Source organism: Neofelis nebulosa, chromosome 8 (assembly GCF_028018385.1).
Source record: "Neofelis nebulosa isolate mNeoNeb1 chromosome 8, mNeoNeb1.pri, whole genome shotgun sequence".
In the NCBI taxonomy this organism is placed as follows: domain Eukaryota; kingdom Metazoa; phylum Chordata; class Mammalia; order Carnivora; family Felidae; genus Neofelis; species Neofelis nebulosa.
Window position 1 is genome coordinate 24,614,861 of NC_080789.1, and position 13,395 is coordinate 24,628,255.

The 13,395-nt window shown below is 36.9% G+C and overlaps 1 protein-coding gene across 5 annotated transcripts in view; it reads right to left on the reverse strand.

Annotated features, from left to right (window-relative positions):
* Positions 1–13,395, reverse strand: part of CFAP54 (cilia and flagella associated protein 54) — a 288,646-nt gene that overhangs the window by 224,005 nt on the left and 51,246 nt on the right. For 4 of the 5 annotated variants that reach the window (XR_009265430.1, XM_058741709.1, XM_058741708.1 and 1 more), the window contains 2 exons: positions 7,874–8,002; positions 7,381–7,507 (listed from right to left, as the gene is read on the reverse strand). Coding sequence is in view for 4 of the 5 variants with exons in the window: in XM_058741709.1 (XP_058597692.1) it covers positions 7,381–7,507; positions 7,874–8,002 (256 nt within the window). In the remaining variant the exon portion in view is untranslated. The remainder of the gene's footprint in view (positions 1–7,380; positions 7,508–7,873; positions 8,003–13,395) is intronic. The other variant, XM_058741710.1, reaches the window with a different exon arrangement.

The following is a 13,395-nucleotide window of genomic DNA, read 5'->3' on the forward strand; positions in this document are numbered from 1 at the left end:
TTCTGTGAGTGAAATGTTGTAAGGACCACAATGTACCAGAGACACCACTACAAGCATGAAACCTACTGATATCACAATGACTCTAAACACATATCTTTCAATAATAACACTGAATGTAAATGGACTAAATGCTCCAACCAAAAGACATAGGGTATCAGAATAGATTAAAAAAAAAAAAAACAAAGAACAAGACCCATCTATTTTCTGTCTACAAGAGACTCATTTTAGACCTGAGCACACCTTCATATTGAAAGTGAGGGGATGGAGAACTATCTATCACGCCACTGAAAGTCAAAAGAAATCTGGAGCAGTCTTACTTATATTAGAACAACTAGACTTTTAATTAAAGGCTGTAACAAGAGATGAAGAAGGGCATTATATAATAATTACAGTGTATATCCATCAGGAAGAGCTAACAATTATAAATGTCTATGCACCGAATTTGGGAGCCCCCAAATATATAAAACAATTAATCACAAACATAAGCAACCTTATTGATAAAAATGTGGTAATTGCAGGGGACTTTAATACTCCACTTATAGCAATGGATAGAACATCCAACAGAGAATAAATAAAGAAACAAGGGCCCTGAATGATATACTGCATCAGATGGACTTTAGAACTCTGCCTCCCAAAGTGACAGAATATAGTTTTTTCTTGAGTGCACATGGAACATTCTCCAAGATAGATCACATACTGGGCCACAAAACAGGCCCTTAATAAGTATAAAAGAATTGAGATCATACCATGCACACTTTCAGACCACAATGCTATGAAACTTGAAATCAACCACAGGAAAAAGTTTGGAAAACCTCCAAAAGCATGGAGGTTAAAGAACATCCTACTAAAGGATGAATGGGTCGGCCAGGCAATTAGAGAAGAAATTAAAAAATATATGGAAACAAACGAAAATAAAAATACAACAATCCAAACACCTTGAGATGTAGCAAAGGCAGTCCTGAGAGGAAAATACATTGCAGTCCAGGCCTATCTCAAGAAACAAGAAAAATCCCAAATACAAAATCTAACAGCACACCTAAAGGAAACAGAAGCAGAGCAGCAAAGACACCCCAAACCCAGCAGAAGAAGAGAAATAATAAAGATCAGAGCAGAAATAAACAATATAGAATCTAAAAAAAACAAAAAACAAAAAAAAAACAGTACAGCAGATCAATGTAACCAAGAGTTGGTTTTTTGAAAAAATAAACAAAATTGATAAACCTCTAGCTAGGCTTCTCAAAAAGAAAAGGGAGAGGACCCAAATAGATAAAATCATGAATGAAAATGGAATTATTACAACCAATCCCTTAGAAATACAAGGGATTATCAGGGAATACTATGAAAAATTATATGCAACAAACTGGACAACCTAGAAGAAATGGACAAATACCTAAGCACCCACACACTTCCAAAACTCAAACAGGAAGAAATAGAAAATTTGAATAGACTCATAACCAGTGAAGAAATTGAATCAATTATCAAAAATCTCCCAACAAGTAAGAGTCTAGGACCAGATGGCTTCCCTGGGGAATTATACCAGACATTTAAAGCAGAGATAATACCTATCCTTCTCAAGCTGTTCCAAAAAATTACCAGACTCATTCTATGAAGCCAGCATTACTTTGATTCCCAAACCAGAGACCCCGCAAAAAAAGAGAACTACAGGCCAATATCCCTGATGAATATGTATGGAAAAATTCCCAACAAGATACTAGCAAATCAAATTCAATAGCATAAAAAAAGAATTATTCACCATGATCAAGTGGGATTCATTCCTGGGCTGCAGGTCTGGTTCAACATTCACAAATCAATCAATGTGATACATCACATTAAGAAAAGAAAAGAAAAGGGGCGCCTGGGTGGCGCAGTCGGTTAAGCGTCCGACTTCAGCCAGGTCACGATCTCATGGTCCGTGAGTTCGAGCCCTGCGTCAGGCTCTGGGCTGATGGCTCAGAGCCTGGAGCCTATTTCCGATTCTGTGTCTCCCTCTCTCTGCCCCTCCCCCGTTCATGCTCTGTCTGTCTCTCTCTGTCCCAAAAAAAAATAAAAATAAAAAAAAATAAAAACGTTGGAAGAAGAGAAAAGAAAAGAAAAGAAAAGAACCATATGATTCTGTCAATTGATGCAGAAAAAGCATTTGACAAAATTCAGCATTCTTTCTTAATAAACACCCTCGAGAAAGTCAGGATAGAAGGAACATGCTTAAACATCATAAAAGCCATTTATGAAAAGCCCACAGCTAACATCATCCTCAATGGGGAAAAACTGAGAGCTTTCCCCCTGAGATCAGGAACACGACAAGGATGCCCACTCTCACCGCTGTTGTTTAACATAGTGTTGGAAGTTCTAGCATCAGCAATCAGACACCAAAATGAAATCAAAGGCATCCAAATTGGCAAAGACGAAGTCAAGCTTTCACTTTTTGCAGATGACATGATATGATACATGGAAAACCTGATAGACTCCACCAAAGGTCTGCTAGAACTGGTACATGAATTCAGCAAAGTCACAGAATACAAAATCAATGTACAGAAATCAGTTGTATTCTCATACACTAATAATGAAGCAACAGAAAGACAAATGAAGAAACTGATCCCATTCACAATTGCACCAAGAATCATAAAATACCTAGGAGTAAACCTAAGCCAAAGATGTAAAAGATCTGTATGTTGAAAAGTATAGAAAGCTTATGAAGGAAATTGAAGAAGATACAAAGAAATGGAAGTTTATTCTTCTGATTGCAAGAATAAATATTGTTAAAATGTCAATACTACCCAAAGCAATCTACACATTCAATGCAATCCCAATCAAAATTGCACCAGCATTCTTCTCAAAGCTAGAACATGCAATCCTAAAATTCATATGGAACCACAAAAGGCCCTGAATAGCCAAAGCAATTTTGAAGAAGAAAACCAAGGTGGGAGGCATCACAATCCCACACTTTAGCCTCTACTACAAAGCTGTAATCATCAAGACAGCATGGTATTGGCACAAAAACAGACACGTAGACCAATGGAATAGAATAGAGACTCCAGTATTGGACCCACAAAAGTATGGCCAACTAATATTTGACAAAGCAGGAAAGAATATCCAATGGAAAAAAGACAGTCTCTTTAACAAATGGTGCTGGGAGAACTGGAAAGAAACTTGCATAAGAATGAAACTAGACCACTTTCTTACACTATTCACAAAGATAAACTCAAAATGGATGAAGGACCTGAATGTGAGACAGGAAACCATCAAAACCCTAGAGGAAAAATCAGAAAAAAAACCTCTCTGACCTCAGCCATAGCAATTTCTTACTTGACACATCTCCAAAGGCAAGGAAATTAAAAGTAAAAATGAACTATTAGGACCTCATCAAGATAAAAAGCTTCTGCACTGCAAAGGAAACAACCAACAAAACTAAAAGGCAACCAATGGAATGGGAAGATATTTGCAAATGACATATCGGACAAAAGGCTAGTATCCAAAATCTATAAAGACCTCCCCAGACTCCACACCCAAAAAACAAATTAATCCAGTGAATAAATGGGCAGAAGACATGAATAGACACTTTTCTAAAGACGACATCCAGATGGCCAACAGGCACATGAAAAGATGCTCAATGTTACTCCTCATCAGGGAAATACAAATCAAAACCACACTGAGATACCACCTCACGCCAGTCAGAGTGGCTAAAATGAACAAATCAGCAGACTATAGATGCTGGAGAGGATGTGGAGAAATGGGAACCCTCTTGCACTATTGGTGGGAATGCAAACTGGTGTAGCCGCTCTGGAAAACAGTGTGGAGGTTCCTCAAAAAGTTAAAAATAGATCTACCCTATGATCCAGTAATAGCATTGCTGGGAATTTACCCAAGGGATACGGGGGTGCTGATGCATAGGGGCACTAGTACCCCAAGGTTTATAGCAGCACTTTCAACAATAGCCAAATTATGGAAAGAGCCTAAATGTCCATCAACCGACAAATGGATAAAGAAGATGTGGTTAAATATACAATGGAATACTACTTGGCAATGAGAAAGAATGAAATCTGGCCATTTGTAGCAACATGGATGGAACTGGAGAGTGTTATGCTAAGTGAAATAAGTCAGGCAGAGAAAGACAGATACCATATATTTTCCCTCTTATGTGGATCCTGAGAAACTCAACAGAAGACCAGGGAGGAGGGGATGGGGGGAAAAAGTTACAGAGAGGGTAGGAGGCAAACCATAAGAGTCTCTTAAAAACTGAGAATAAACTGAGGGTTGATAGAGGGTGGGGGGAGGGGAAAGTGGGTGATGGGCATTGAGGAGAGCACCTGTTGGGATGAGCACTGTGTGTTGTATGGAAACCAATTTGACAATAAATTTCATATAAAAAAAAAAGAACTCCTACAATTCAATAGCGAAAAAAACAAATAATCCAATTAAAAATGGACAGAGGATCTGAATAGACATTTTTCCAAAGAATACATACAAATGGCCAACAGGTACATGAAAAGATGCTCAACATCACTAATCATCAGAAAAATGCAAATCAAAACCACAATGAGTTATCATTTCACATCTGCTAGAACAGCTATCAAAAAAGACAAGAGATAACAAATGTTGGCGAGGATGTAGAACAAAGGAAACCCTTGTACAATGTTGGTGGGAATGTAGGTTTATTCAGCCACTGTGGAAAATACTATGGAGGCTCATCCAAAAATTAAAAATAGAACTACCATACAATCCAGATATCCCACTTCCAGGTGTATCTCCAAAGGAGATGAAAACAAGATCTCGTAGAGATATCTGCACTCCCATGTTCACTGCAGCATTATTCACAATAGCCAAGATATGGAAATAACCTAAAGTGTCTGTCAATGGATGAGTGGATAAAGAATACGTGGTATAAAAAGTACCACCACTATATATATACACCATGGAATATTATTCAATCATGAGAAGGAAAGAAATCCTACCATTTGCAACCAGACGAATGGACTCTGAGGGCATAACACTACTGAAATAAATCAGACAAATGCTGTATGATATCACTTATATGTGGAATCTAAAAAAGCTGAATTCATAGAAACAGAGTGGTGGTTACCAGGGGCTGGAGGGGGACTGGGAGGAGATGGAGAGATGTTGATCAAAGGCTATGAACTTTCAGTCATAAGATAAGTAAGTTCTAGGGATCTAATGTATAGCATGATGATTATAGTCAATAATACTGTAGTATATACTTGAAAGTTGCTAAGAAAGTAAATCTTAAGTGTTCATACCACAAAAAAGAAATGATAATTATGTGACATGATGGAGGCATTAGCTAATGCTATGATGGTAATCACTTTGCAACATATTAGTGTATCAAATCAAAACAGTCGTACATATATTAGTGTATCAAATCAAAACAATCGTACAACTTATACTTACACAATGTTATCTGTCAATTATATCTTACTGACCTCGGGGAAAACGTTTGTACTCAAAAATTAATTAACTAGCACTTGATTAAATTTATTTAGTTGTATATATGATGTGACATCTGAATGCTTTATTTTTTTAAGTTTTTATTTAAATTCCAGTTAGTTAATGTACAGTGTAATATTACCTTCAGGTATTCAAATTAGTCATTCAACACTTACATACAACACCCGGTGCTCATCACGAGTGCACTCCTTAATCCCCATCACCTATTTAATCCATCCTTACCCACCTCCCCTCTGGTAACCATCAGTTTGTTCTCTATAGTTAAGAGTCTGTTCCTTGGTTGGCCTTTTTCCCCCCTATGATTGTTTGTTTTGTTTCTTAAATGCCATATATGAGTGAAATCATATGGTATTTGTCTTTTTCTGACTTATTTTGCTTAGCATAATGCTCTCTAGCTCCATCCACATCATTGCAAATCACAAGATTTCATTTTTTTTTATGGCTGAGTAATATTCCAGTGTGTGTGTGTGTGTGTGTGTGTGTGTGTGTGTGTGTGTGTGTGTTCACATCGTTATCCATTCACCAGTCGATGGACATTTGGGCTCTTTCCATGATTTGGCTACTGTTGATAATGCTGCTATAAACATTGGGGTGCATGTATCCCTTCAAATTAGAATGCTTTAGACAGAAATCAGAGGTTATATTAGGCAGCAACACTTGGTTCTATTCTATAATTAGTAATTTATACTGTAGTAGTAGTTAAATGAATATTTGGCTATATAATCATGCCAACAGTAACTTACCTTTATCAGAATTTAACCTCAGTTTTTAGACATAATGATGTTAAATCTTATTTTGAAACACAAACGTGTTATCTATATGCACACTGCTATTATTATTGACATCTTTTTTAAAAATGTTTTGGGGGCGCCTGGGTGGCTCAGTCGGTTGAGCGGCCGACTTCGGCTCGGGTCATGATCTCACGGTTTGTGGGTTCGAGCCCCGCATCGGGCTCTGTGCTGACAGCTCAGAGCCTGGAGCCTGTTTTGGATTCTGTGTCTCCCTCTCTCTGACCCTCCCCAGTTCATGCTCTGTCTCTCTCTGTCTCAAAAATAAATAAACATTAAAAAAAAAAAATGTTTTGACTCCTTTACCTAATAATAAGACCAAAAGAAGTTAAATCCAAGTCCTGTGTGTTCTGAAGCTGCTGTCAGTGATGTCTTTCTAAGGTCTTCAGCAGCTTCCAGGGTAAATATAACCCCCCCCCAGCCGTTTAGATGTAACTGGAGTCTACCTTGGCAGTCTTGTCTATGTCATTTTCCCACATGTGCTCTTTATTCCAGCCATAAGAGAATTCCAGCAATTCCTAAACTGCACGATATTACTGTTTGGTTTCCAGCTTGCTAAAGGCTATTTTCTCTCTCCAAATGACTGCTTTCTTTTCACTCTTCATCATAAAGATATTTACTAGCCTTCTGGTCATCTATCACCTCTTCTAGGAAGCCATCCCTGACTCTTGTCTATTATAGATTCTCCTCTTCTGTGTACCTATAACAAACATTCTGAGCCCACTTCTGTTACATTTATTAATCTAAACTGTTACAATTGGCTTATGTATCTAGAAGCTCAAAATCAGAGGTTGTATCTTATTTACACAAAATATAATATGGTTCCTGGATCTAAGTAGGCACTCAATAATTATATTTGCTCGATTTAATTAACAAAATATCAATAATTTACTATAATTCAAGCAAAATTAATTTAATTTTTTAGGAGTTTACTAAAGGATTTGCTATGCAGGGTATAAAGCAATAATGAAAGGTATCTATTGATATAATCAGGGAAAAGAAAAGAAAATAATGAAATTTATCTGGAAAACACTCTGTCAACAAGAACATAATTAACAAATTAAGTTGATTCTATACTTGAACTTATCTTAAAATTGATGCAGGACAAATTATTTGCTTTGATGACGACTACCTTGCAATTGGTCAAGAAGCACAACAGCTATTCGGTGCTGGGCTTGAATTAGTTCAAGATGTAAATCCATCATGAAACTATTCTGTGTGACTGGTTTGCAGATGTCTCCATCTATATCTTGGGTATACTTTGGTAGAATTGAAGTAAAAATAAAAAAGAAATGCAATTATCAAAACATACTAAAAATAGCTCTATCCTATTATCACTCAAGTTATCATTTTACTCAAAGCCATTAAATTCTGCTCACTTTTCAACCCTTAGCAATCTGGTTTGCATGCTAATAAACCTGCTTTTCAAGTTCACCAGTGGCCTCTTTGATAACAAATTTAAAGACTCCTCACTCTTCTTGATTTCTTCTGGGAAGGGGGGAATAGATTTCTGGCCTGTGAGAGTGAAGCCACCACAAATCATGCTTTACTCACCTACTTGCAAGGCCAGCCCTCTGCCAAGCTAAGTAACACTTAAATCTAATTTAAGAGTTTCCCCTGTTTACCTTGGCATAGCAATGGTCAATCACTGATGATCCATTTGGCAAAGTACTTAACTTGCAATTCAAATTTATTCCACCAATTGCTTTGTCAAGAAGTTCATAAGCCAAAAATAACTGTTCCACGGGTTTTTTCTAAAGTAATTTTATAAACAAGACAGAAAAATAACACTTAAAGAAAAATCATATATGACATTTCCAAACTTCTTTTAATAATAACTCAAACCAAATAACAAGTTTAAATAGTCTATCCAGTATCAACCATGTTGTATTTTTTACTAAGTGTATTTGTCTTCAGTTAAATGTGGAGTACTACTGATAAAAGTGAAATAAAAAATACACTTCATAATTTTTCCAAATATAAAATAAACTTTTCACAAACATATATATATCTTCCTTTCATAGTTTCAAAATTCTGATTGTACCAAATTTATCGGTAAATGTTTAAAATATAACTTACATAATCTGTCATCTCACACACTTCATTTTGGAAGTTATTATTTTTTTTAAATCTCAGAGCCGGAAATTTAGACTTAGAGGCCATCAAATCCAATGGCAAATATCATGATTTTCAAAAACTAGATACCTTTTCATTATAATTACTCTCACAGAGGGACAAATATAAAGAATAATATAAAGAGCATCCAGCTTTATTCATACTTTCAAATTTTCCATATTACTCCAGAAAATTTTTAGAAAATAACGTAAATGCATACTTGCAGATAACTGAAATCCTCCATACAAGTGTCCACAACGACTATGCTTCTCTGCTCCTAAAGGAAGCCACTGTGCTTGAATTTGGTTTTTACTGTTCTTTTGCATGTTTTTAAACTTTTACTACATGGGTATGCATCCATTAACAATATGCAATATTGCTTTGCCTATTTTTTAATTCTGTCAGAAAATTTTGGAGTTCACTTTATACACTCAAACACATGTTGTTGAAACCTTTCCATGCGAGTGTATGTAACTCAACGTGTCAGAGTTTGGTTGGGAACGCAGAACGACTCCAGATACTCTAAGCAGAAAGGGATTTGATACACAGAATTAGAGGTGTCTATCACCGTTGGAAGGCTGGGGGGAACAAAGGCCAAGGGAGCTGTCGGGGACCATTCTGCTGCATGCACAAGCCTCTGTGCATGAACCTAGGTGGCTGACGACAACTGTGTCTACTACACTGGATCAAGTGAGTCGTAAGAGCTTGCTCAGCAGGGCTGGCAAATGAACTTCTTCCATCTGCCACTGCCGAATAAGAACTCTGTCTTCCTTCTGTTATAAATTCATGCAAATGCGCCTCATTGGAAGACTAACCTAGAATCACATGGCAATGAGATGCTGGGAAATGCAGTTCCAGGTTTTCCCCTGAGACCCAAAGGTGACTAAAGAAGGGAATGGCAATGATGTCAAGCTGACTCCCGTTCAAGCCCACACTAGTTCATTCGTCCTCGTGACCACAATGCAACAGTGCAATGCTGAGGAATATGTTACAATTTATTTATCTACTCTTCTGCCGATGGGCATTTAGACTGCTATTACTAAAAATGTGTAATGCATTGTACTAGTCTGGGAATAAATACCAGGTTGGTATTTCCTTTATAGTCCTTGTGCCCTTTTTTCTGCTTTCTTTATCATCTTTCTTCTTCAGCTAAGACCTCTAGGACATGTTGAACAGAAGAATGACAGATATCCTATGCTGTTACATCAGTATAAAGGGATTGCTTTTAATCTTTGACTAAAGGTATAAAATTTGTTACACTGTTTTTTTAATGTTTATTTTTGAGAGAGAGAGAGGGACAGAGACAGAGACAGAGTATGAGTGGGGGAGGGGCAGAGAGAGAGGGAGACACAGAATCCAAAGAAGGCTCCAGGCTCTGAGCTGTCAGCACAGAGCCTGACTTGGGACTCAAACTGGTGAACCATGAGATCATGACCTGAGCTGAAGTTGGATGCTTAACCAACTGAGACTCCCAGGCGCCCCTTCAGTAAAACTTTTAAATAAGCTTTTAATGTAATTATGATAAGCACCTCATATTTTTTTAAATTTTATTTTAATGTTTATTTACTTTTCAGACAGAGAGAGACAGAGCATGAGCAGGTGAGGAGCAGAAAGAGAAGGAGACACAGAATCTGAAGCAGGCTCCAGGCTCTGAGCTATCACCACAGAGCCCTATGTGGGGCTCAAACTCACAGACTGTGAGATCATGACCTGAGCCGAAGTCAGATGCTCAACCGACTGAGCTACCCAGGCGCCCACACCTCATATTTTTTTAAATAGTTGCATGTACATATGCAAGATCTATAATTTATCCCACCTAGAGTCTCCTCTAGGTCAACATATGGATTTTGGATTTTCCTTACAATAAGTTCTTATTCCTTCTCTCCACTTAATTCCCTTTCAGATGGATCTGAGACCCTAAATTAAGATTCGCTGCTCTACATAAAACATAGGAGAAAAACTGAGTAGCTGTCATGTGCCAGGTACCGGTTTCCACAGGGTTACCAATATCTCATTTAAACTTATATAACTTAAATAATACCAGTAGAATAGGTACTATTGTTATATTTTGCAGGTAAGGACACTTACATTCAAACAGATAAAATAATTTGTTCAAGATCACACAGTCAATATCAGAGCCAAGATTCAACTATGGGTGCTCCAACACCAATTGCTGTGCCCTTACACCATACCAATGAACCACCTCTACAACATCTACCATATGCCCCAGCACGTTGCCCTTGGTAACTTCTGCTAATATTTTTTCTTTTTAATGTTTATTTATTTATTTTGAGATAGACAGCAAGAGCAAACATAAGCGGGGGAGGTGCAGAGAGTGAGGCGGAGAGAGAGAATCACAAGCAGCCTCCATGCTCAGCACAGAGCCCGATACAAAGCTTGATCCGACGGTCCTGAGATCATGACCCGAGCCAAAATCAAGAGTCGGTCACTTAAACTGACTGAGCCACCCAGGCACCGCTCTACTAGTATTCTTATTCCTAGCCTATGAAGCCTCAGAAAATAAGTGCTGGCCCACAGAGCCAGTGAGTCTCAAATTCTAGTTTCCTTAAGAATCTACCTGCGGGGGCCTGGGGCGGGGAGCCTGGGTGGCTCAGTCAGTTAAGCGTCTGACTTAGGCTGAGGTCATGATCTCACAGTTCATGAGTTAGAGCACCACATGGGGCTCTGTGCTGACAGCTCAGAGCCTGCTTTGGATTCTTTGTCTCCCTCTCTCTGCCCCACCCCCTCTCGCACTCTGTCTCCTCTCCCTCAAAATAGATATTAAAAAAAAAAAAAAAAAAAAAAGATTTAAAAAAGAATCTACCTAGGGGGAATTTTAAGAGGAAAATATCTGGAATTACAAACTTTGAGACCCCCACACCTGAAATTATGATTCAATATGTCTAGAGTGGGAAATAGGAAGCTGTATATTTAGCAAGCACTGTTAAGTGATCCCTGGAAAAACCATTGGCAGACAGCTATTATGCCTCCTCAATCTCTTGTGAATTTCAAACACTCTGTTCTCAATTTAAGATTTCTTAACTCTAGGGGCACCTGGGTGGCTCAGTCAGTTGAGTATTGGACTTCAGCTCAGGTCATGATCTCACAGTTTGTGGGTTCAAGCCCCTGTCCGGCTCTGTGCTGACAGCTTATAGCCTAGAACCTGCTTTGGATTCTGTGTCTCCCTCTCTCTCTGCCTCTCTCTCTCTCTCTCTCTCTCTCAAAAATAAACATTTAAAAAATTTTAATAAATAAATAAATAAATAATAAAAATAAAAAGATTTCTCAATTCTAGCTCTTTTAAGACATAATACTACGTAAAGAACTCAGACCTGCATCCCTTAAAACCTATAATCTTCAGAAGAAAGTAAATTCAGAATGATCCTCTAGTCCTCCATTACATTCATGATATTTGATTGGCACCCAGTTATAGGACATGCATTATATTTTATGCATTAGAAAAATATCTTTTATACAAATGTCCTGAAGACACTTTTTTTTTTTATCAAAAGGCAACATAGCATAGTGACTAAATGCCTGGATGTTGGAAGGCAACACACTTGAGTTCAAATCTGCTTACTGTGCAACATTGAGCAAAAGTTGGATGTGGTAGCGAAAATCATCACTATAACCACACAAATCAACTGGAGCGAATCTCACAAACACAAGAATACTGAGATAAAAAGCAAGCTGCAGAAGAGTACACACAGTATGACACTATATATATAATACATATATTATATATTACATATATGTTAAATATATGTTATATAATATATAATATATAATATCATATTACACATGTTAACATATATGTAATATATATTATATTGTATATATTATTTGCTATATTATGTATTAAATATATGTAAATATATAATATTAGATATATTTTATTATATATATAATATATATTATATTATATTATATTATATTATATTATATTATATTATATTTAAAAACAATACTCCCTACTGCCTAGGAATACACACATATGTAAAAAAAAGTATGCCTAGAATTTATATCACTATATTTAGAATACCAGTTACTTCTAGGCAGGAGGAAAGGTGATGTGATCGGGGCGGGGCGGGGGGGGGGGGGTCACTCCTTAGTGGAGAAGAGTTCCAGCTGTATTAATAATGTATTTTTTTCTTAGGCTATGATGGGAAATGGGTCTTCCTTATAATATTCTTTACAATTTGATGTCATATATTTCAAGTTGATTTTTCAGAGAAAATATGGTAATTACAAGTATTAATATCTAGCAATAAGAAAAGTGCTGATGGAATAATATTTAGTAAAAAAATATCAGAATGCTACTATGCTAAAAAACAAAAATACCTAGAAGAGAATATAAAAAATAATAGCATTTCAGTCTATATAGTAAAATTGCTAATACAACTTTTGTAATTTAAAATTGTAGTTTTGGGGATGCCTGGGTAGCTCAGTCAGTTAAGTGTCTAACTTCAGCTCAGGTAATGATCTCACGGTTCATGGGTTCAAGCCCTGCATTGGGCTCTGTGCAGACATCTCAGAGCTTGGAGCCTGCTTTAGATTCTGTGTCTCCCTCTCTGTCCTACCCCACTCAGGCTCTCTCTCTCTCTCTCTTTCTCAAAAATAAATAAACACTTAAAAAAATTAAAATTGTAGTTTTTCAATTAATCAGGCAAACCAAAATATAGATCACTGGCTTCCTCTCTAGAAAAGTATTTTTCAACAGTAGTCCAGAAGCACTAGTATCCTAAGTAGCTATTCTATAGGGGGTAAAATGGGCTTTATTTTCAGATAATAGAATATATGATATTCTATATCTTCTTCTTGGGAAAACCACAATACTCGGAAGCAAATGAATGCCTCTGAGAAGTCTTACAGTAAGGGACCTATTGCATTTAATCCAACATCACTCAAAGTTAGACCCTGGCAACCTTTTCTGAAGTATAGTATCAGCATCACATAGGACAGACTTGGCAAAATGCTATTCTAGTTCATGTCTATAAATAAATAAATGTTTATAGCATATATGACACAGTGT